The sequence below is a fragment of the Melospiza melodia genome, chromosome 17 (assembly GCF_035770615.1).
Source record: "Melospiza melodia melodia isolate bMelMel2 chromosome 17, bMelMel2.pri, whole genome shotgun sequence".
Classification (NCBI taxonomy): domain Eukaryota; kingdom Metazoa; phylum Chordata; class Aves; order Passeriformes; family Passerellidae; genus Melospiza; species Melospiza melodia.
The window spans coordinates 12,001,288-12,026,368 of record NC_086210.1 but is presented as its reverse complement, the minus strand read 5'-3'; the positions used below and the strand labels follow the sequence as shown (position 1 = coordinate 12,026,368).

At 47.7% G+C, this 25,081-nt stretch overlaps 2 protein-coding genes across 2 annotated transcripts in view; both read left to right on the top strand.

Moving 5' to 3' along the window:
* The window catches only part of LOC134425980 (uncharacterized), a gene marked incomplete at its 3' end in the record, with an annotated part of 14,031 nt that extends 8,216 nt beyond the window's left edge, over nucleotides 1-5,815 (top strand). The window contains 4 exon segments of the mRNA XM_063170977.1: nucleotides 1,165-1,473; nucleotides 2,494-2,790; nucleotides 3,816-4,133; nucleotides 5,802-5,815. Of these exon segments, the coding sequence (XP_063027047.1) occupies nucleotides 1,165-1,473; nucleotides 2,494-2,790; nucleotides 3,816-4,133; nucleotides 5,802-5,815 (938 nt within the window).
* Nucleotide 5,816: 1 nt separating this feature from the next.
* On the top strand, nucleotides 5,817-20,347 carry LOC134425979 (uncharacterized; the record flags this gene model as incomplete). The annotated part of the gene is made up of 10 exons (XM_063170976.1): nucleotides 5,817-6,111; nucleotides 7,132-7,428; nucleotides 8,455-8,772; nucleotides 10,439-10,747; nucleotides 11,768-12,064; nucleotides 13,091-13,408; nucleotides 15,062-15,370; nucleotides 16,391-16,687; nucleotides 17,715-18,032; nucleotides 20,007-20,347. Coding segments are annotated over 10 exons (2,937 nt in total), but the record flags the coding sequence as incomplete, so codon positions are not given.
* Nucleotides 20,348-25,081: the final 4,734 nt, after the last annotated feature.

Below are 25,081 nucleotides of genomic sequence, written 5' to 3'. Positions count from 1 at the left end.
TATGGCGGTTTTCTGCGGTGGTTTTAGGGTATTTGCTGACCCTGGGGTTTCTTTTGGGGTGGTTTTAGATTTTTTGTTTTTTGTTTTTTTTTTTACTTTTTTGACCCAGTCTGAGCCCAACTCAAGCAGGGTCATGGTGGCACCTCCTCCATCCAAAAAAATTTCAAAAATTTAGGAAAAAAAGTCAGGATTTTGTGAAAAACTACGTATTTCTTCCCCCTTTTCTCCATCTTCCCCATCTTCCCCATTCTAACCTCCAAAACTTGAATTTTTGGGTCACTTTTGGGCTTTTTTGGACCCAAACTTAGCCCAACCCAAGAAGAGTCAAGGTGGGACCTCCTTCATCCAAAAAAAAAAAAAAAAATCAGAGTTTGAGGAAAAAAATCAGGGTTTTGGGAAAATTGGGTTGTTCTTCTCCACCTTCTCCATCTTCTTCATTCCCATGCCAAAACATTCAAATTTTGGTACTGTTTTTGGGCTTCTTTGACCCAGTCCAAGCCCAACCCAAGTGGGTCATGGTGGAACCTCTTACAACAACAAAAACTCAGGAGTTTTAGGGAAAAATTGTGAGGTTCTTTTCAATCTTCTCCTCTTCTCCGTTTTCACCTTCAAAAATCGATTTTTGGGCCTATTTTGGGCTTTTTTGGACAAATCCAAGCCCAACCCCAGCAGGGTCATGGTGGTACCTCCCATGACCAACAAAAATCAAGATTTTGGGAAAAACCTGCTGGTGGTTCTCCATCTCCAAAATCTTCTCCATTTTCACCTCAAAAACTCTGAATTTTTGGGTCATTTTTAGGCCTTTTGGACCTAATCCAAGTCCAACCCAACCAAGGACATGGTGACACCTCCTCCACAAAACAAAATCAGATATTTAGGAAAAAAATCAGAATTTTGGGGAAAAATAAGGAGGTTCTCTATCTTCTCCATCTTCCCCATTTTCACCTCCAGAAAATGGAATTTTTGGGACATTTTTGGGCTTTTTCAACTCAATCTGAGCCCAACCCAAGCGGGTCATGGAGGAACCTCCTCCACCCAAAACAAAATCAGAATTTTGGGAAGAGTCAGGATTTTGGGGAAAAATTGGGAGGTTCTTCTCCATCTTCTCCATTCCCACTTCCAAAATATTGACTTTTTTCTCATTTCCCCCTTTTTTCTCCCCAGACCTCTCCCCTCCCGCCCCCAACATCTCGGTGACGCCGGCCAAGGCGCGTTTCCTGGTGGGCGATGCCGTGTCCATCTCCTGCGCCGCGCCGGCGCCGCCCAGCACCGACCGCATCCAGGCCTTCCGCTTCAATGGCACCTCAGGCTGGGCCAGCGACGTCCGTACGTCCCGCCGGATGTCTGTCCACACCTTCACCGTCACCGGGCCCCATGACGGCGGCTTCCACACCTGCTCCTACAGCGTCGTCCGGCGCGGTGGCCGCGTCCTCCACTCGCCACCCAGCCGGGCTGTGGTCATCAATGTCCGAGGTTTTGTGGTGGAAACTCCTGGAGTGGGGGGTTTTGGGGGGGTTGTGGGGTCAAAATTTGGTCCCACTGAGGTTCAGGGTTAGGTTTTCCACCAAATGTTGACTTTTCTACTCAATTGGGGGTTTTAATCCCAAAATTCATACCCATTGGGGTCCAACCTTGACTTTTCCACTAAACCTTGACTTTTCCACCCAATTGGGCGTTTTTATCCCAAAATTCATTCTCGTTGATGTCGAACCTTGACTTCTGTGTCCAATTGGGGATTTAAGGCCAAAATCTGGTCCTGCTGAGGTTCAGGGTTGGGTTTTCCACCCAATGTTGACTTTTCTACTACTTTTCTACTCAGTTGGGGGTTTTAATCCCAAAATCTATCCCCATTGAGATCCAACCTTGACTTTTGTGTCCAATTGGGCATTTTTATCCCAAAATCCGTCCCCATTGAGGTCCAACCTTGACTTTTCCACCCAATGTTGCGTTTTCTACCCAACTCCATCATTTTGTCCCAAGTTCATATCATTGAGGCTCAATGTTGACTTTTCCAACCAATTGGCATCTTTATCCCAAAATTTATCCCCATTGACCAAATTGTTGGCTTTTGGTCCAACAGGGGCATTTTGATCCCATAATCTGTCCATGTTGAGGTCCAACCTTGACTTTTCCACTCAACATTGACTTTTCCACCCAATTTGGAATTTTTATCGCAAAATTTGTCTTCATTGCGGTCCAACCGTGAGTTTTCCACCCGACATTGACTTTTCCAGCCAATTTGGGCCATTTTTACCTCCAAATCCATCCCATTGACCAAAACATTGCCTTTAGATGCAACGGTGAAATTTTATCCCAAAATTCATCCCCAGTGAGGTCAAACCTTGACTTTTCCACCAAATTTGACCATTTTCACCCCAAAATCCACCCCCATTCACCAAAAATCCCCTTTTGACCCAACAGCACCATTTTCACCCCAAAATCCCTCCCCTTTTGACCTCCAACCTTGACCTCTGACGCTCCCCCTCCCACCAGACCGCCCGACCCAACCCAACCTGACGGTGACACCCTCGGGCCTCACAGTGCAAGGGCAGCCCCTCCTCTTCCTCTGCATGGCCCCGCCCAGCAAAGCCCCTCGGCGCCACTTCCGCTTCCTCCGGGATGAGCTCGAGGTCTCCGAGGGCATCGTGGAAGGTTCTGGAAGCGCCCGGCTGAGGGTGGAGAGGAGCGGCCAGAACCAGACCGGGAACTTCAGCTGCAGCTATGAGGAGATGACCGAGGGGCGCTGGATTGCCTCCTACCCCAGCGAGGCCGTGGCAGTGGTGGTGGAAGGTGATTTTGAGGGGCAATCGGCAGGGTTTGGTATGGGGAGGGGTGTGGGGAAAGGTGAGGAGATAGCAAGGTGAGGAGAGGGAAGGTTGGTTGAGTTCAGTTAGGTCAAGGTTGGATTTGGTTTGGTTGGGTTGGATTTGGTTTGGTTGGGTCAAGGTTGAATTGGGTTTGGTTGGGTTGGGTTGGGTCAAGGTTGGGTTGGGTTTGGTTTGGTTGGGTTTGGTTAGACCTTGGTTGTGTGTGGTTTAGTCATTGTTGGTTCGTGGTTGGGTTTGGCTGGGTTTGGTTTGGTTTGGTGTGGTTGAGTTTGGTCACATCATGATCCCAAATCTCCACCTGAAGATCCAAAATTGACAATTTCCTTTTTTCCCCCCATTTTTTCCAAAGTATTGAAAGTATCAGGAGCCACTTTTAGGCTTTTTGACCCAATCCCAACCCCAGAATCTCCCCCTGTTTGGTGGCACCTCCAGGACCATCCAGGGGGTCCCCAAATTCCTAAAGTCATCAAAAATCAGAATTCTGGGAAAATTTGGGAGCTTCTTCTTCATCTTCTCCATTCCCACCTCCAAAACATCAAAATTTTGGACCATTTTTAGCCTTTTTCACCCAGTCTAAGCCCAACCCAACCAGGGCCATGGTGGGACCTCTTCCATCAAAGAAAAGTCAGAGTTTTGGGTAAAATCAGGACTTGGGGAAAAATTGGGTGGTTCTTCTCCATCTTCTCCATCGTCTCCACGTTCTCCATTCCCACCTCCAAAATACTGAATTTGGGGCCATTTTTAGGCTTTTTGACCGAATCCAAGCCCTATCCAAACAGGGTCATGGTGGGACTTCCTATAACCAATAAAAATCAGGATTTTGGGAAAAACTGGGTGGTTCTTCTCCATCTTCTCCATTCCCACCCAAAAAATTGAATTTTAGGCTTTTTTTCCTCCCAAAAATCGACTTTTGAGCCACTTTCACCCTTTTTCAATCCGAATTTTAAAATCACTGATAAGACTGATTTTCCCCCAATTTTTTCCCAGACCCGTGTCCGCCCCCCGTGCTTTGGGTGGAGCCTCCGTCTGGCGTGGTCACTGCGGGTCAGCGGCTGCGCCTGACCTGCTCCGCGAGCCGACGTCACTTTCGGCGCCGCTTCCGCTTCTTCCGCGATGGTGTCGAGCTGACTCCGGGTGACCTCATCGATGACGTCATCAGTGACGTCACTGGTGATGGGTCCCAGCTGGTGTTCCCGCGGATTTCGCCAGAATTTTCTGGGAATTTCAGCTGCCTGCTGGAGGAGGAGGTGGGCGGGGCCTGGGTGGAGGCTCCGCCCAGTGAAGGCGTGGCCGTGGTGGTCATGGGTAGGTGAGGGGGTTTTGGGGGGAAAATGGGGCATTTGGGGAAAAAGTGGAGGGGGAGGAGACATATTGGGATTTATTGGTTTTGGAGTATTTGATGACCGTGGGATTGGTTTTGGGGTGGGTTTTGGGGTGAGTTTTGGGGTATTTGCTGAACCATGGAACCATGTTTCTTTAGGGCTGATTTTTAGCATTTTTGGGTTTTTTTCATGTCCACGGGAGTTTTTTTGGGTTGTTTTGGGGGTATTTTCTGGCCCTGGGGTTTATTTTGGGGTGAGTTTTGAGGTTTTGGGTTATTTGCCGACACATGGGGGTTTTTTGGCATGGTTTGGGGTTTTTTTTGGGGTATTTGCTAACCCTGGGGATATTTTGGGGATGGTTTTGTGTTTTTTGGGGTATTTGCTGCCCCTGGAGTTTATTTTGGGCATGGTTTTGGGGGTTTTTTGTGTATTTGATCACCCAGGGGGGTTTTGGGGTGACTTTTGGGTGTTTGGGGGGTTTATGATAGCCATGGCGGTTTTCTGCGGTGGTTTTAGGGTATTTGCTGACCCTGGGGTTTCTTTTGGGGTGGTTTTAGATTTTTTGTTTTTTGTTTTTTTTTTACTTTTTTGACCCAGTCTGAGCCCAACTCAAGCAGGGTCATGGTGGCACCTCCTCCATCCAAAAAAATTTCAAAAATTTAGGAAAAAAAGTCAGGATTTTGTGAAAAACTACGTATTTCTTCCCCTTTTCTCCATCTTCCCCATCTTCCCCATTCTAACCTCCAAAACTTGAATTTTTGGGTCACTTTTGGGCTTTTTTGGACCCAAACTTAGCCCAACCCAAGAAGAGTCAAGGTGGGACCTCCTTCATCCAAAAAAAAAAAAAAAAATCAGAGTTTGAGGAAAAAAATCAGGGTTTTGGGAAAATTGGGTTGTTCTTCTCCACCTTCTCCATCTTCTTCATTCCCATGCCAAAACATTCAAATTTTGGTACTGTTTTTGGGCTTCTTTGACCCAGTCCAAGCCCAACCCAAGTGGGTCATGGTGGAACCTCTTACAACAACAAAAACTCAGGAGTTTTGGGGAAAAATTGTGAGGTTCTTTTCAATCTTCTCCTCTTCTCCGTTTTCACCTTCAAAAATCGATTTTTGGGCCTATTTTGGGCTTTTTTGGACAAATCCAAGCCCAACCCCAGCAGGGTCATGGTGGTACCTCCCATGACCAACAAAAATCAAGATTTTGGGAAAAACCTGCTGGTGGTTCTCCATCTCCAAAATCTTCTCCATTTTCACCTCAAAAACTCTGAATTTTTGGGTCATTTTTAGGCCTTTTGGACCTAATCCAAGTCCAACTCAACCAAGGACATGGTGACACCTCCTCCACAAAACAAAATCAGATATTTAGGAAAAAAATCAGAATTTTGGGGAAAAATTAGGAGGTTCTCTATCTTCTCCATCTTCCCCATTTTCACCTCCAGAAAATGGAATTTTTGGGACATTTTTGGGCTTTTTCAACTCAATCTGAGCCCAACCCAAGCGGGTCATGGAGGAACCTCCTCCACCCAAAACAAAATCAGAATTTTGGGAAGAGTCAGGATTTTGGGGAAAAATTGGGAGGTTCTTCTCCATCTTCTCCATTCCCACTTCCAAAATATTGACTTTTTTCTCATTTCCCTCTTTTTTCTCCCCAGACCTCTCCCCTCCCGCCCCCCAACATCTCGGTGACGCCGGCCAAGGCGCGTTTCCTGGTGGGCGATGCCGTGTCCATCTCCTGCGCCGCGCCGGCGCCGCCCAGCACCGACCGCATCCAGGCCTTCCGCTTCAACGGCACCTCAGGCTGGGCCAGCGACGTCCGTGCTTCCCGCCGGATGTCTGTCCACACCTTCACAGTCACCGGGCCCCATGACGGCGGCTTCCACACCTGCTCCTACAGCGTCGTCCGGCGCGGTGGCCGCGTCCTCCACTCGCCACCCAGCCGGGCTGTGGTCATCAATGTCCGAGGTTTTGTGGTGGAAACTCCTGGAGTGGGGGGTTTTGGGGGGGTTGTGGGGTCAAAATTTGGTCCCACTGAGGTTCAGGGTTAGGTTTTCCACCAAATGTTGACTTTTCTACTCAATTGGGGGTTTTAATCCCAAAATTCATACCCATTGGGGTCCAACCTTGACTTTTCCACTAAACCTTGACTTTTCCACCCAATTGGGCGTTTTTATCCCAAAATTCATTCTCGTTGATGTCGAACCTTGACTTCTGTGTCCAATTGGGGATTTAAGGCCAAAATCTGGTCCTGCTGAGGTTCAGGGTTGGGTTTTCCACCCAATGTTGACTTTTCTACTACTTTTCTACTCAGTTGGGGGTTTTAATCCCAAAATCTATCCCCATTGAGATCCAACCTTGACTTTTGTGTCCAATTGGGCATTTTTATCCAAAATCCGTCCCCATTGAGGTCCAACCTTGACTTTTCCACCCAATGTTGCGTTTTCTACCCAACTCCATCATTTTGTCCCAAGTTCATATCATTGAGGCTCAATGTTGACTTTTCCAACCAATTGGCCATTTTTATCCCAAAATTTATCCCCATTGACCAAAATGTTGGCTTTTGGTCCAACAGGGGCATTTTGATCCCATAATCTGTCCATGTTGAGGTCCAACCTTGACTTTTCCACTCAACATTGACTTTTCCACCCAATTTGGAATTTTTATCGCAAAATTTGTCTTCATTGCGGTCCAACCGTGAGTTTTCCACCCGACATTGACTTTTCCAGCCAATTTGGGCCATTTTTACCTCCAAATCCATCCCATTGACCAAAACATTGCCTTTAGATGCAACGGTGAAATTTTATCCCAAAATTCATCCCCAGTGAGGTCAAACCTTGACTTTTCCACCAAATTTGACCATTTTCACCCCAAAATCCACCCCCATTCACCAAAAATCCCCTTTTGACCCAACAGCACCATTTTCACCCCAAAATCCCTCCCCTTTTGACCTCCAACCTTGACCTCTGACGCTCCCCCTCCCACCAGACCGCCCGACCCAACCCAACCTGACGGTGACACCCTCGGGCCTCACAGTGCAAGGGCAGCCCCTCCTCTTCCTCTGCATGGCCCCGCCCAGCAAAGCCCCTCGGCGCCACTTCCGCTTCCTCCGGGATGAGCTCGAGGTCTCCGAGGGCATCGTGGAAGGTTCTGGAAGCGCCCGGCTGAGGGTGGAGAGGAGCGGCCAGAACCAGACCGGGAACTTCAGCTGCAGCTATGAGGAGATGACCGAGGGGCGCTGGATTGCCTCCTACCCCAGCGAGGCCGTGGCAGTGGTGGTGGAAGGTGATTTTGAGGGGCAATCGGCAGGGTTTGGTATGGGGAGGGGGTGTGGGGAAAGGTGAGGAGATAGCAAGGTGAGGAGAGGGAAGGTTGGTTGAGTTCAGTTAGGTCAAGGTTGGATTTGGTTTGGTTGGGTTGGATTTGGTTTGGTTGGGTCAAGGTTGAATTGGGTTTGGTTGGGTTGGGTTGGGTCAAGGTTGGGTTGGGTTTGGTTTGGTTGGGTTTGGTTGGACCTTGGTTGTGTGTGGTTTAGTCATTTTTGGTTCGTGGTTGGGTTTGGCTGGGTTTGGTTTGGTTTGGTGTGGTTGAGTTTGGTCACATCATGATCCCAAATCTCCACCTGAAGATCCAAAATTGACAATTTCCTTTTTTTCCCCCATTTTTTCCAAAGTATTGAAAGTATCAGGAGCCACTTTTAGGCTTTTTGACCCAATCCCAACCCCAGAATCTCCCCCTGTTTGGTGGCACCTCCAGGACCATCCAGGGGGTCCCCAAATTCCTAAAGTCATCAAAAATCAGAATTCTGGGAAAATTTGGGAGCTTCTTCTTCATCTTCTCCATTCCCACCTCCAAAACATCAAAATTTTGGACCATTTTTAGCCTTTTTCACCCAGTCTAAGCCCAACCCAACCAGGGCCATGGTGGGACCTCTTCCATCAAAGAAAAGTCAGAGTTTTCGGTAAAATCAGGACTTGGGGAAAAATTGGGTGGTTCTTCTCCATCTTCTCCATCGTCTCCACGTTCTCCATTCCCACCTCCAAAATACTGAATTTGGGGCCATTTTTAGGCTTTTTGACCGAATCCAAGCCCTATCCAAACAGGGTCATGGTGGGACTTCCTATAACCAATAAAAATCAGGATTTTGGGAAAAACTGGGTGGTTCTTCTCCATCTTCTCCATTCCCACCCAAAAAATTGAATTTTAGGCTTTTTTTCCTCCCAAAAATCGACTTTTGAGCCACTTTCACCCTTTTCCAATCCGAATTTTAAAATCACCGATAAGACTGATTTTCCCCCAATTTTTTCCCAGACCCGTGTCCGCCCCCCGTGCTTTGGGTGGAGCCTCCGTCTGGCGTGGTCACTGCGGGTCAGCGGCTGCGCCTGACCTGCTCCGCGAGCCGACGTCACTTTCGGCGCCGCTTCCGCTTCTTCCGCGATGGCGTCGAGCTGACTCCGGGTGACCTCATCGATGACGTCATCAGTGACGTCACTGGTGATGGGTCCCAGCTGGTGTTCCCGCAGATTTCGCCAGAATTTTCTGGGAATTTCAGCTGCCTGCTGGAGGAGGAGGTGGGAGGGGCCTGGGTGGAGGCTCCGCCCAGTGAAGGCGTGGCCGTGGTGGTCATGGGTAGGTGAGGGGGTTTTGGGGGGGAAATGGGGCATTTGGGGAAAAAGTGGAGGGGGAGGAGACATATTGGGATTTTTTGGTTTTGGAGTATTTGATGACCGTGGGATTGGTTTTGGGGTGGGTTTTGGGGTGAGTTTTGGGGTATTTGCTGAACCATGGAACCATGTTTCTTTAGGGCTGATTTTTAGCATTTTTGGGTTTTTTCATGTCCACGGGAGTTTTTTGGGTTGTTTTGGGGGTATTTTCTGGCCCTGGGGTTTATTTTGGGGTGAGTTTTGAGGTTTTGGGTTATTTGCCGACACATGGGTGTTTTTTGGCATGGTTTGGGGTTTTTTTGGGGTATTTGCTAACCCTGGGGATATTTTGGGGATGGTTTTGTGTTTTTTGGGGTATTTGCTGCCCCTGGAGTTTATTTTGGGCATGGTTTTGGGGGTTTTTTGTGTATTTGATCACCCAGGGGGGTTTTGGGGTGACTTTTGGGTGTTTGGGGGGTTTATGATAGCCATGGCGGTTTTCTGCGGTGGTTTTAGGGTATTTGCTGACCCTGGGGTTTCTTTTGGGGTGGTTTTAGATTTTTTGTTTTTTGTTTTTTTTTTACTTTTTTGACCCAGTCTGAGCCCAACTCAAGCAGGGTCATGGTGGCACCTCCTCCATCCAAAAAAATTTCAAAAATTTAGGGAAAAAAGTCAGGATTTTGTGAAAAACTACGTATTTCTTCCCCCTTTTCTCCATCTTCCCCATCTTCCCCATTCTAACCTCCAAAACTTGAATTTTTGGGTCACTTTTGGGCTTTTTTGGACCCAAACTTAGCCCAACCCAAGAAGAGTCAAGGTGGGACCTCCTTCATCCAAAAAAAAAAAAAAAAATCAGAGTTTGAGGAAAAAAATCAGGGTTTTGGGAAAATTGGGTTGTTCTTCTCCACCTTCTCCATCTTCTTCATTCCCATGCCAAAACATTCAAATTTTGGTACTGTTTTTGGGCTTCTTTGACCCAGTCCAAGCCCAACCCAAGTGGGTCATGGTGGAACCTCTTACAACAACAAAAACTCAGGAGTTTTGGGGAAAAATTGTGAGGTTCTTTTCAATCTTCTCCTCTTCTCCGTTTTCACCTTCAAAAATCGATTTTTGGGCCTATTTTGGGCTTTTTTGGACAAATCCAAGCCCAACCCCAGCAGGGTCATGGTGGTACCTCCCATGACCAACAAAAATCAAGATTTTGGGAAAAACCTGCTGGTGGTTCTCCATCTCCAAAATCTTCTCCATTTTCACCTCAAAAACTCTGAATTTTTGGGTCATTTTTAGGCCTTTTGGACCTAATCCAAGTCCAACCCAACCAAGGACATGGTGACACCTCCTCCACAAAACAAAATCAGATATTTAGGAAAAAAATCAGAATTTTGGGGAAAAATAAGGAGGTTCTCTATCTTCTCCATCTTCCCCATTATCACCTCCAGAAAATGGAATTTTTGGGATATTTTTGGGCTTTTTCAACTCAATCTGAGCCCAACCCAAGCGGGTCATGGAGGAACCTCCTCCACCCAAAACAAAATCAGAATTTTGGGAAGAGTCAGGATTTTGGGGAAAAATTGGGAGGTTCTTCTCCATCTTCTCCATTCCCACTTCCAAAATATTGACTTTTTTCTCATTTCCCTCTTTTTTCTCCCCAGACCTCTCCCCTCCCGCCCCCAACATCTCGGTGACGCCGGCCAAGGCGCGTTTCCTGGTGGGCGATGCCGTGTCCATCTCCTGCGCCGCGCCGGCGCCGCCCAGCACCGACCGCATCCAGGCCTTCCGCTTCAACGGCACTTCAGGCTGGGCCAGCGACGTCCGTGCTTCCCGCCGGACGTCTGTCCACACCTTCACAGTCACCGGGCCCCATGACGGCGGCTTCCACACCTGCTCCTACAGCGTCGTCCGGCGCGGTGGCCGCGTCCTCCACTCGCCACCCAGCCGGGCTGTGGTCATCAATGTCCGAGGTTTTGTGGTGGAAACTCCTGGAGTGGGGGATTTTGGGGGGGTTGTGGGGTCAAAATTTGGTCCCACTGAGGTTCAGGGTTAGGTTTTCCACCAAATGTTGACTTTTCTACTCAATTGGGGGTTTTAATCCCAAAATTCATACCCATTGGGGTCCAACCTTGACTTTTCCACTAAACCTTGACTTTTCCACCCAATTGGGCGTTTTTATCCCAAAATTCATTCTCGTTGATGTCGAACCTTGACTTCTGTGTCCAATTGGGGATTTAAGGCCAAAATCTGGTCCTGCTGAGGTTCAGGGTTGGGTTTTCCACCCAATGTTGACTTTTCTACTACTTTTCTACTCAGTTGGGGGTTTTAATCCCAAAATCTATCCCCATTGAGATCCAACCTTGACTTTTGTGTCCAATTGGGCATTTTTATCCCAAAATCTGTCCCCATTGAGGTCCAACCTTGACTTTTCCACCCAATGTTGCGTTTTCTACCCAACTCCATCATTTTGTCCCAAGTTCATATCATTGAGGCTCAATGTTGACTTTTCCAACCAATTGGCATCTTTATCCCAAAATTTATCCCCATTGACCAAAATGTTGGCTTTTGGTCCAACAGGGGCATTTTGATCCCATAATCTGTCCATGTTGAGGTCCAACCTTGACTTTTCCGCTCAACATTGACTTTTCCACCCAATTTGGAATTTTTATCGCAAAATTTGTCTTCATTGCGGTCCAACCGTGAGTTTTCCACCCGACATTGACTTTTCCAGCCAATTTGGGCCATTTTTACCTCCAAATCCATCCCATTGACCAAAACATTGCCTTTAGATGCAACGGTGAAATTTTATCCCAAAATTCATCCCCAGTGAGGTCAAACCTTGACTTTTCCACCAAATTTGACCATTTTCACCCCAAAATCCACCCCCATTCACCAAAAATCCCCTTTTGACCCAACAGCACCATTTTCACCCCAAAATCCCTCCCCTTTTGACCTCCAACCTTGACCTCTGACGCTCCCCCTCCCACCAGACCGCCCGACCCAACCCAACCTGACGGTGACACCCTCGGGCCTCACAGTGCAAGGGCAGCCCCTCCTCTTCCTCTGCATGGCCCCGCCCAGCAAAGCCCCTCGGCGCCACTTCCGCTTCCTCCGGGATGAGCTCGAGGTCTCCGAGGGCATCGTGGAAGGTTCTGGAAGCGCCCGGCTGAGGGTGGAGAGGAGCGGCCAGAACCAGACCGGGAACTTCAGCTGCAGCTATGAGGAGATGACCGAGGGGCGCTGGATTGCCTCCTACCCCAGCGAGGCCGTGGCAGTGGTGGTGGAAGGTGATTTTGAGGGGCAATCAGCAGGGTTTGGTATGGGGAGGGGTGTGGGGAAAGGTGAGGAGATAGCAAGGTGAGGAGAGGGAAGGTTGGTTGAGTTCAGTTAGGTCAATGTTGGGTTTGGTTTGGTTGGGTTGGATTTGGTTTGGTTGGGTCAAGGTTGAATTGGGTTTGGTTGGGTTGGGTTGGGTCAAGGTTGGGTTGGGTTTGGTTTGGTTGGGTTTGGTTGGACCTTGGTTGTGTGTGGTTTAGTCATTGTTGGTTCGTGGTTGGGTTTGGCTGGGTTTGGTTTGGTTTGGTGTGGTTGAGTTTGGTCACATCATGATCCCAAATCTCCACCTGAAGATCCAAAATTGACAATTTCCTTTTTTTCCCCCATTTTTTCCAAAATATTGAAAGTATCAGGAGCCACTTTTAGGCTTTTTGACCCAATCCCAACCCCAGAATCTCCCCCTGTTTGGTGGCACCTCCAGGACCATCCAGGGGGTCCCCAAATTCCTAAAGTCATCAAAAATCAGAATTCTGGGAAAATTTGGGAGCTTCTTCTTCATCTTCTCCATTCCCACCTCCAAAACATCAAAATTTTGGACCATTTTTAGCCTTTTTTCACCCAGTCTAAGCCCAACCCAACCAGGGCCATGGTGGGACCTCTTCCATCAAAGAAAAGTCAGAGTTTTGGGTAAAATCAGGACTTGGGGAAAAATTGGGTGGTTCTTCTCCATCTTCTCCATCGTCTCCATGTTCTCCATTCCCACCTCCAAAATACTGAATTTGGGGCCATTTTTAGGCTTTTTGACCGAATCCAAGCCCTATCCAAACAGGGTCATGGTGGGACTTCCTATAACCAATAAAAATCAGGATTTTGGGAAAAACTGGGTGGTTCTTCTCCATCTTCTCCATTCCCACCCAAAAAATTGAATTTTAGGCTTTTTTTCCTCCCAAAAATCGACTTTTGAGCCACTTTCACCCTTTTCCAATCCGAATTTTAAAATCACCGATAAGACTGATTTTCCCCCAATTTTTTCCCAGACCCGTGTCCGCCCCCCGTGCTTTGGGTGGAGCCTCCGTCTGGCGTGGTCACTGCGGGTCAGCGGCTGCACCTGACCTGTTCCGCGAGCCGACGTCACTTTCGGCGCCGCTTCCGCTTCTTCCGCGATGGCGTCGAGCTGACTCCGGGTGACCTCATCGATGACGTCATCAGTGACGTCACTGGTGATGGGTCCCAGCTGGTGTTCCCGTGGATTTCGCCAGAATTTTCTGGGAATTTCAGCTGCCTGCTGGAGGAGGAGGTGGGCGGGGCCTGGGTGGAGGCTCCGCCCAGTGAAGGCGTGGCCGTGGTGGTCATGGGTAGGTGAGGGGGTTTTGGGGGGAAAATGGGGCATTTGGGGAAAAAGTGGAGGGGGAGGAGACATATTGGGATTTTTTGGTTTTGGAGTATTTGATGACCGTGGGATTGGTTTTGGGGTGAGTTTTGGGGTATTTGCTGAACCATGGAACCATGTTTCTTTAGGGCTGATTTTTAGCATTTTTGGGTTTTTTCATGTCCACGGGAGTTTTTTGGGTTGTTTTGGGGGTATTTTCTGGCCCTGGGGTTTATTTTGGGGTGAGTTTTGAGGTTTTGGGTTATTTGCCGACACATGGGGGTTTTTTGGCATGGTTTGGGGTTTTTTTGGGGTATTTGCTAACCCTGGGGATATTTTGGGAATGGTTTTGTGTTTTTTGGGGTATTTGCTGCCCCTGGAGTTTATTTTGGGCATGGTTTTGGGGGTTTTTTGTGTATTTGATCACCCAGGGGGGTTTTGGGGTGACTTTTGGGTGTTTGGGGGGTTTATGATAGCCATGGCGGTTTTCTGCGGTGGTTTTAGGGTATTTGCTGACCCTGGGGTTTCTTTTGGGGTGGTTTTAGATTTTTTGTTTTTTGTTTTTTTTTTACTTTTTTGACCCAGTCTGAGCCCAACTCAAGCAGGGTCATGGTGGCACCTCCTCCATCCAAAAAAATTTCAAAAATTTAGGAAAAAAAGTCAGGATTTTGTGAAAAACTATGTATTTCTTCCCCCTTTTCTCCATCTTCCCCATCTTCCCCATTCTAACCTCCAAAACTTGAATTTTTGGGTCACTTTTGGGCTTTTTTGGACCCAAACTTAGCCCAACCCAAGAAGAGTCAAGGTGGGACCTCCTTCATCCAAAAAAAAAAAAAAAATCAGAGTTTGAGGAAAAAAATCAGGGTTTTGGGAAAATTGGGTTGTTCTTCTCCACCTTCTCCATCTTCTTCATTCCCATGCCAAAACATTCAAATTTTGGTACTGTTTTTGGGCTTCTTTGACCCAGTCCAAGCCCAACCCAAGTGGGTCATGGTGGAACCTCTTACAACAACAAAAACTCAGGAGTTTTGGGGAAAAATTGTGAGGTTCTTTTCAATCTTCTCCTCTTCTCCGTTTTCACCTTCAAAAATCGATTTTTGGGCCTATTTTGGGCTTTTTTGGACAAATCCAAGCCCAACCCCAGCAGGGTCATGGTGGTACCTCCCATGACCAACAAAAATCAAGATTTTGGGAAAAACCTGCTGGTGGTTCTCCATCTCCAAAATCTTCTCCATTTTCACCTCAAAAACTCTGAATTTTTGGGTCATTTTTAGGCCTTTTGGACCTAATCCAAGTCCAACTCAACCAAGGACATGGTGACACCTCCTCCACAAAACAAAATCAGATATTTAGGAAAAAAATCAGAATTTTGGGGAAAAATTAGGAGGTTCTCTATCTTCTCCATCTTCCCCATTTTCACCTCCAGAAAATGGAATTTTTGGGACATTTTTGGGCTTTTTCAACTCAATCTGAGCCCAACCCAAGCGGGTCATGGAGGAACCTCCTCCACCCAAAACAAAATCAGAATTTTGGGAAGAGTCAGGATTTTGGGGAAAAATTGGGAGGTTCTTCTCCATCTTCTCCATTCCCACTTCCAAAATATTGACTTTTTTCTCATTTCCCTCTTTTTTCTCCCCAGACCTCTCCCCTCCCGCCCCCAACATCTCGGTGACGCCGGCCAAGGCGCGTTTCCTGGTGGGCGATGCCGTGTCCATCTCCTGCGCCGCGCCGGCGCCGCCCAGCACCGACCGCATCCAGGCCTTCCGCTTCAACGGCACCTCAGGCTGGGCCAGCGACGTCCGTGCTTCCCGCCGGACGTTTGTCCACACCTTCACAGTCACCGGGCCCCATGACGGCGGCTTCCACACCTGCTCCTACAGCGTCGTCCGGCGCGGTGGCCGCGTCCTCCACTCGCCACCCAGCCGGGCTGTGGTCATCAATGTCCGAGGTTTTGTGGTGGAAACTCCTGGAGTGGGGGGTTTTGGGGGGGTTGTGGGGTCAAAATTTGGTCCCACTGAGGTTCAGGGTTAGGTTTTCCACCAAATGTTGACTTTTCTACTCAATTGGGGGTTTTAATCCCAAAATTCATACCCATTGGGGTCCAACCTTGACTTTTCCACTAAACCTTGACTTTTCCACCCAATTGGGCGTTTTTATCCCAAAATTCATTCTCGTTGATGTCGAACCTTGACTTCTGTGTCCAATTGGGGATTTAAGGCCAAAATCTGGTCCTGCTGAGGTTCAGGGTTGGGTTTTCCACCCAATGTTGACTTTTCTACTACTTTTCTACTCAGTTGGGGGTTTTAATCCCAAAATCTATCCCCATTGAGATCCAACCTTGACTTTTGTGTCCAATTGGGCATTTTTATCCCAAAATCCGTCCCCATTGAGGTCCAACCTTGACTTTTCCACCCAATGTTGCGTTTTCTACCCAACTCCATCATTTTGTCCCAAGTTCATATCATTGAGGCTCAATGTTGACTTTTCCAACCAATTGGCATCTTTATCCCAAAATTTATCCCCATTGACCAAATTGTTGGCTTTTGGTCCAACAGGGGCATTTTGATCCCATAATCTGTCCATGTTGAGGTCCAACCTTGACTTTTCCACTCAACATTGACTTTTCCACCCAATTTGGAATTTTTATCGCAAAATTTGTCTTCATTGCGGTCCAACCGTGAGTTTTCCACCCGACATTGACTTTTCCAGCCAATTTGGGCCATTTTTACCTCCAAATCCATCCCATTGACCAAAACATTGCCTTTAGATGCAACGGTGAAATTTTATCCCAAAATTCATCCCCAGTGAGGTCAAACCTTGACTTTTCCACCAAATTTGACCATTTTCACCCCAAAATCCACCCCCATTCACCAAAAATCCCCTTTTGACCCAACAGCACCATTTTCACCCCAAAATCCCTCCCCTTTTGACCTCCAACCTTGACCTCTGACGCTCCCCCTCCCACCAGACCGCCCGACCCAACCCAACCTGACGGTGACACCCTCGGGCCTCACAGTGCAAGGGCAGCCCCTCCTCTTCCTCTGCATGGCCCCGCCCAGCAAAGCCCCTCGGCGCCACTTCCGCTTCCTCCGGGATGAGCTCGAGGTCTCCGAGGGCATCGTGGAAGGTTCTGGAAGCGCCCGGCTGAGGGTGGAGAGGAGCGGCCAGAACCAGACCGGGAACTTCAGCTGCAGCTATGAGGAGATGACCGAGGGGCGCTGGATTGCCTCCTACCCCAGCGAGGCCGTGGCAGTGGTGGTGGAAGGTGATTTTGAGGGGCAATCGGCAGGGTTTGGTATGGGGAGGGGTGTGGGGAAAGGTGAGGAGATAGCAAGGTGAGGAGAGGGAAGGTTGGTTGAGTTCAGTTAGGTCAAGGTTGGATTTGGTTTGGTTGGGTTGGATTTGGTTTGGTTGGGTCAAGGTTGAATTGGGTTTGGTTGGGTTGGGTTGGGTCAAGGTTGGGTTGGGTTTGGTTTGGTTGGGTTTGGTTGGACCTTGGTTGTGTGCGGTTTAGTCATTGTTGGTTCGTGGTTGGGTTTGGCTGGGTTTGGTTTGGTTTGGTGTGGTTGAGTTTGGTCACATCATGATCCCAAATCTCCACCTGAAGATCCAAAATTGACAATTTCCTTTTTTCCCCCCATTTTTTCCAAAATATTGAAAGTATCAGGAGCCACTTTTAGGCTTTTTGACCCAATCCCAACCCCAGAATCTCCCCCTGTTTGGTGGCACCTCCAGGACCATCCAGGGGGTCCCCAAATTCCTAAAGTCATCAAAAATCAGAATTCTGGGAAAATTTGGGAGCTTCTTCTTCATCTTCTCCATTCCCACCTCCAAAACATCAAAATTTCGGACCATTTTTAGCCTTTTTTCACCCAGTCTAAGCCCAACCCAACCAGGGCCATGGTGGGACCTCTTCCATCAAAGAAAAGTCAGAGTTTTGGGTAAAATCAGGACTTGGGGAAAAATTGGGTGGTTCTTCTCCATCTTCTCCATCGTCTCCACGTTCTCCATTCCCACCTCCAAAATACTGAATTTGGGGCCATTTTTAGGCCTTTTGACCGAATCCAAGCCCTATCCAAACAGGGTCATGGTGGGACTTCCTATAACCAATAAAAATCAGGATTTTGGGAAAAACTGGGTAGTTCTTCTCCATCTTCTCCATTCCCACCCAAAAAATTGAATTTTAGACTTTTTTTTCCTCCCAAAAATCGAATTTTGACCCATTTTCACCCTTTTCCAATCCGAATTTTAAAATCACCGATAAGACTGATTTTCTCCCAATTTTTTCCCAGACCCGTGTCCGCCCCCTGTGCTTTGGGTGGAGCCTCCGTCTGGCGTGGTCACTGCGGGTCAGCGGCTGCGCCTGACCTGTTCCGCGAGCCGACGTCACTTTCGGCGCCGCTTCCGCTTCTTCCGCGATGGTGTCGAGCTGACTCCGGGTGACCTCATCGATGACGTCATCAGTGACGTCACTGGTGATGGGTCCCAGCTGGTGTTCCCGCAGATTTTGCCAGAATTTTCTGGGAATTTCAGCTGCCTGCTGGAGGAGGAGGTGGGCGGGGCCTGGGTGGAGGCTCCGCCCAGTGAAGGCGTGGCCGTGGTGGTCATGGGTAGGTGAGGGGGTTTTGGGGGGAAAATGGGGGATTTGGGGAAAAAGTGGAGGGGGAGGAGGCATATTGGGATTTATTGGGGTTGGCAACCCCCACAGGAATGGTCAGTCCTGGCTGATTGGCCATGCCGACTACAATGATCACACCTAGCCGGTTGTCCACACCTACCTATGTGACCACATGCCTGTGACCACTCATCAGTGACCACGCCCACCCAATTACCACACCGCAGTACCACGGCCATCAAAATGGCTTAACTCTAACTGGCCACACCAATGACCACTCCTAAAACGGCCATGACCACACCAATGACCACACCCCCAAATGGCCTCACCCACTCAGTTGCCTCACTGAAATTGACCACACCTATCAAAATAGCCACACCCACCTCCATGACCACATCCCCAAAATTGCCACACCCACCCATTGGCCACACCTACCTATTGACCACACCCAATGAAGTTGCCCATCCAATTGGCCACACCCACTTCAATAATGATGCCCAAAAAGCCACACCCATTGTTTTCACCACTCCCCCATCGGCCAAACCCACTCCAATGATCACAAGTAATGGCCACACCCATCAAAATGGGTCTCACCACCCCAATGACCACTCTGAAAAATACCCAAACCTACCCCAATGACCACACCGTAATGACCACACCCCCTAATGACCACACCTACCCCAAGACCACACCGCAATAGACCACACCCACCCCGATGGCCCCACAGTTAAATGGCTCCACTCACCCCATTTACCGTACCGCAAAGTGGCCACACCCACCCCAACGGCCACTCTCAAATTGACCACAGTCATTAACGTTTCCACTGCCTCTCCCATGACCAGACCCAAAAACGGCTGCACCCCCTGGGTTAACCACACCCAAGGATGGCCACACCCCCCCAATGCCTACACCCCTAAATGGCCAGGCCCAGTCATCTTCCTCACTAAAATTTACAATACCTATCAAAATTGCCACACTCGCACCAATGACCACATCCCCAAAATTGCCATGCGTATCACAATGGCCACACCCGCCCAAATGACCACAACCTTAGATGGCGACACCCACCTCGATGACCTTACCCCAAAATGGTCCCACCCAGTGCAATGTCCACACCCTGCCAATTGGCCACACCCACTTATTTACTGCTCCCAATTGACCACGCGTATCAAATTGGCCACACCCACTCCTATGATCACATCCAAAAAAGGCCACACCCACAGGGTTGACCACACCCCCAAACGGGCACACCCACTCCGATGACCACAAGCAATGACCACACCCATCAAAATGGCTTCCAACACCCCAATGACCACTCCCAAAAATTGCCACACGCACCCCAATGACCACGCCCATCCCACTGACCACACCCACCCTCCCTACTTACCACACTCATCCTCAATTGGCCACACGCACAAAGCGATCATGCCCACTCCAATTACCACACCCACCAACTGATCACACCCAGTTGAGCACGGGGTCCTTTTTTTTGGGTGATTTTTTGGGTTTTTGGGATATTTGCTGACCCCTGGGGTTTTTTGGGGTGGTTTTTGGAGTATTTAATGACTGTGGGTTTGTTTTTTGGGGTGTGTTTTGGGGTTTTTGGGGCATTTGATGTCCACAGCGGGTTTTTTGGGTATTTGCTGACAATGGGGATATTTTGGGGCAGTTTTGGGATGTTTTTGCAGCATTTGCTGACCCTAGGGCTCTTTTTGAGGGTGGTTTTTGGATTTGGGGGTATTTGTTGACTCAGGGTTTTTTGGGGTGATTTTGGGGATTTTTGTTATTCACTGACCTTGGGGTGGTTTATGTTGGGGTAATTTTTGGAATTTTGGGGTATTTCATAACACTGAGATTTTTTTGGGGGTGTTTTGGGGGTTTTCGGGGTATTTGCTGACCCAGGGTTTATTTTGGGTCAGTGTTGGGGGGTTTGGGATATTTGCTGACCCAGCTTTTTTTTTTTTTTGAGGGGGTTTCTCGTCCCCAGCCGAGTTCGAGTTCCCCCCGTTGGTCATCGGCGGCGTGGTGGGCGTAGCCTTGACGCTTCTGGTGATCCTATTGGCTGCTTGGCTAGGCCGGAGGAGGAGGAGTCAGTGGGGGGGAGGGGAGGATTTGGACCCCAAAATGTCCCCAGATCGCCTATTTTAATCCCAAAATTTCCCTTGTCAGGCCAAAAAGGGAACATTTCACCCCAAATTTCTCTATTTTAGTCCCAAATTTGGCCATTTTGACCCCAAATTCCTCACTTGTATCCCAAAATTACCCCAAATTTCCCCATTATAGTAAAAAAAAGACCTTTTTGTCCCCAAAGAGGTAATTTTGACTCAAATTCCCACATTTTACTAGAAAAGTGACTCTTTTGCCCCAAAAATCCTCATTTTGACCCTAAAATTGTTCCCAAATTGCCCAGTTGGACCAAAATTTCTTCAGTTTTGGGCAAAAATTGACCCTTTTGCCCTCAAATTGCCCATTTTGATCCCAAATCATCCCCAAATCTTTCATCTAAACCAAATTCCTCCATTTTACCTCAGAATGACCCATTTTGACCTTCAAAATCCTCGTTTTGACACCAAAATTGTCCCTTTTTAACCAAAAATTGACCTTTCTACCCCAAAATCAGCCATTTTGAGCCCAACTTGGCCATTTTGGCTGCATCTGACCAAAAATTTTCCCATTTTTATAAAAAAATTAACATTTTCCCTCAAAATTGCCCATTTTGATGCCCAAATTTCCCTGAAATCTCTATTTTTAACCCAAATATTTCAACTTTACCCCAAAATCTGCCATTTTCAGCCCAAGTTGGCCATGTTGGCCTCATTTAGACTTAAACTTCCCTATTTGCATCCAAAATTTAATATTTTCCCCTAAAATTTCCCCATTTTGAACCTGATTCCCCACTTAAGTCCAAAAATTAACATTTTTCTCCTCCAAATTGCCCATTTTGACCAAATTTTCCTGTTTTGACCCGCAATTTCCCATTTTAGTTTAAAATGTAATATATTTCTCCCCAAAATTGCCCATATTCCCCTTCCAATTTTCCTCTTTGCTCCAAAAATTTTGCCCCAATTTGACTCCAGATTTCCCCTTCTCTCCCAAAACTTCGAATTTCTCCCCCAATTCCCCAAAATCACCAAATTTCTCACCAAAAACCCTTTTGAACCAAACTGCCCCTTTGAACCCCAAAATCAGACTCTTCTCACCCCAGATTTCTCATTTTTGACTCAAATTCCCAGGTTTCCTCCCAAACTTGGCATTTCTGCCCTAAAATTGCTCATTTTAATCCCAAAATCCCCATTTCCCCCCCAAATTCCTACATTTTCCCGCCAATACCCATTTTCCCCCATAATTCCCACATTTCAGCCCAGATTTTCACATATTCCCCTAAAATCCCCACATTTTGACCTCAAAATTCCCCATTTCCCCCCAAATCCCCATTTTCCCCAAAATTCCCACATTTCACCAAAAATTTCCCCATATTCCCCCCAAATTCCCATTTTAACCCCAAAATTCCACATTTTACCCCTCAAATACCCCATTTTCACCCCAAATTTTTAATTTTAAACCCAAAACTTTGAGTTTTGCTACAAAAATTCTCATTTTACCCCAAAACTTCAGATTTTACCCCCAAAATCACAATTTCTGTTCCAAATTCCTCATTTTTCCATAAATTATCCAATTTTGTCTCCAAACCACCTCAAAAATTCCTTATTTATCTCATTAAATCTCCTTTATCATCCCAAAAAAATCCTCAATTCTCTCCATATCCACTTTACTGCCCCAAAATGTTGGTTTTCCCCAAAATGCCCTTTTTACTCCCAAAATGGCTTCTTTTTCCCAATATGTTGGATTTTCACCCCTATCTAGGGGGTTACTGCTGCCGGGGGCTGGGCCCTGGTGATGACACCAGGACCCTCTGCATGGGGTACCTCGAGGCTGGCGCCTGAGCTGGGCCATGCCTACTAGTATGGCTGCCAGTGCGCTCAGATCATGCCCACAAGATGGCTGACAACATGGAGACCACACCCCCAAAATGCTTCTGAGACCAAGCCCCTAAGATATCTGACAATGTGCAGCCCGCCCCATAATTGATGCTGAGACCATGCCCCCAAGATGGCCGACAACTCGCAAGGGCCTGCCCCAAAAGATTCTGAGACCACGCCCCCAAGATGGCCGACAATGTGTGGGTCACGGGCCTAAAATGGCTTCCAGACCACACCCTCAAGATGGCCAACAGCTCACAGGCCACACCTCCAAGATGGCTACAGATGTTGAGGCCCCACCCCCAAAATGGCGACAGTGGGTGGGGCCAGGCCGAGGCAGGCAATGGGGATTGGTGGATCCGATGGTGCTGTGTCCTGATCAGTCGGTTTGGATTAGGGAGCTGTTTATGCAAATGAGATGCAAATTTGGGCTGCAGGCAGGATCCCTGTGGGGTTGTTTGGGGGGAGGACATTATTATGTTCTTATGCCAATGAGATGCTAATCAGGGCCACACAACAGTTACTTGAGAGGTCCTGGAGGTATTTTTGGCTGTATTTATGCAAATGAGATTCATATCAGGGGCGCAGGCAGGGTTGGGGGGGAGATGTGTTTGTGTGCGTTTGGGGGAGGAAATCAAGGTGTTCTTATGCAAATGAGATGCTAATGAGGGGATTGGTCGGGGTGAGGCTTGGACCGGGACTGAGGCGATGACATCAACCAATGACATCAATGGGATCCAGTGGGATCCAATGGGATCCACTGGGACTGGGATATGCTGGATCCAGGCTCAGTGGCTGCAGGGATGATCCCAAACTGGGATCTCTGGGATCTTCCAGGATCAGGATCTTGTTTTGATCTGGTATCTCCTGCGGCCGGGAAGTGCCAGGCTGGGTTCCACTGGGGCTGGGGGCCACCGGGGTTGGAACCTACTGGGATCTGGGATCTGCTGGGATCTGCTGGGATCTGCTGGGACTGAGATCCACTGGATCTAGGATCTGCTGAGGTTGGGACAGGTGGGACTGGGATGTGCTGAGGCTGGGATCTTCTGGGTCCCACCGGATCTGAGATCTGCTGGCCCTGGGATCCACAGGTGCTGGGATCTGCTGGAAGATGAATCTTCATAGCCACCACATCAACCCCTCACCAAAACCCCAAATTTTTGACAGCCAATCCCAAAACCCCCTAATTTTCACAGTGAAACCATTGACCCCTCACAAAGTTTTGACAACCAATTACAAAAACCCTAGATTTTTACAGCCAAACACAACCCCCCCAAATTTTCCCAGCCACTCCATCAACCCCTCACAAAACCCCCAAATTGTTGCAGACAATCACAAAAACCCTAAAATTTTCACAGTGACACAACTGACCTCTTACAAAAACCCCAAACTTTTGATAACCCATCACGAAAACCCAAAATTTTCACAACCATTAAAAAAAATCCCAAAATTTTCATAGTGACACCGTTGACCCCTCACAAAAACCCCAGAGTTTTAGTAACCAATCACAAAAACCCCAAAATTTTCCCAGCCACCCCATCAACCCCACACAAAAACTCCAAAGTTTTGACAACCAATCTCAAAAATCCCAAATTTTTGGCAGCCAATCACAAAACCGCAAGTTTTTGCCAGTCAGTCATAAAAGAATCAAAATTTTTGCTGGCACCCCATTGACCCTTCTGAAAAACTCCAAATCTTTGCAGTCACTCCATCAACCCCTCACAAAAACCCCAAATTTTCATAGTCAATCACAAAACCCCCAAATTTAAGCAGCGGCACCACTGACCCCACACAAAACCCGCAAATGCTTGCAGCCACCCCATCAACCCCTCACCAAACTCCCAAATATTCTCAGCCAATTACAAAACACCAAAATTTTCACAATCACAAAAACTCTAAATTTTCTCAGTCACCCCATTGACCCTTCAGAAAAAGCCCAAGGTTTCACAGAGACCCCATCAACTCCTCGCAAAAACTCCAAATTTTGCAGGCAATCACAAAAACCCCACATTTTTCCAGACATCCCATCAACCCCTCACAAAACCCCCAAATCTTTGCTGCCATCCCAAAGACCCACACAAAACACCCAAATTTTCACAGCCAATCACAAAATCCCAAAATTTTCACAGCAACACCACTGATCCGTCACAAAACCCCCAAATTTTTGCCAATCATAAAAAGTCAAAAATTTTCCAGCCACCCCATTGACCCTTCAGAAAAACCCTGAATTTTCACAGAGACCGAAATGATACCAAATTTTGCCCCAAACAGGCAGAGTGACTGCCTAATCAGACTCAACTTAAGTCAATTAAGCAGGAGGTATTTTTATTAGCGACGCGTCGGAGAAATCACAAAATGGATTTCTGAGTTCACATAGCAAAAGCAAGCCTTATATACAATTTCGGGTATAGGATTACATCAGATCAGATACATAATCATGCATATTCATATGGGGCGTGGTGTAGGCGGAGCGTGGGCGGAGCGTAGGTGGAGACATCTCTTTTGGGGAATCTTCAGGTGGTCGTTCCTGTTGCCTTCATCCTAGACGGGGTCTTTCCGATGAGTCTTCCTCTTTAAACTTTTGAACTCCTTTCCTAATTTGGTCAATTCCCGGTGTATTTGGCTTAGATCCCGTGGCTTGGCAAAACCCTTAGGGTCGTTTCAACATTGCTGGCTCTAAACCTGCTTAGCCCATTAGTTTCTCCTATACCTATCTCTTCCCCTGTCATGATGCTCTACCTCTTATCTAATTTGTTGCTCTGTTTTCCTAGTGCTGTGCTTTCTCCGTGTGTTCTAGTGCTAGGCCCTTCTTTACATGCCTCTCATTCCATGTTTTAACCCATTATTTCTGGAAGGCTATCTGCTTTAGGGCTTCATTTCCCCCCTTTTTCTTGTAACTTACGAATTCTTTCGTCAAGTTCTGGTCCCACAGGACGCTGATAGGCTCGTACCATTGCCCAAATCATTTGGGTCCTTTTCATTATGCTCCTTAGTCTCCACCACAAACAAATGTTTGTAAGAGTTAGTAATAACAAAGCTACAATTACTATTAGCATTGGGTGCA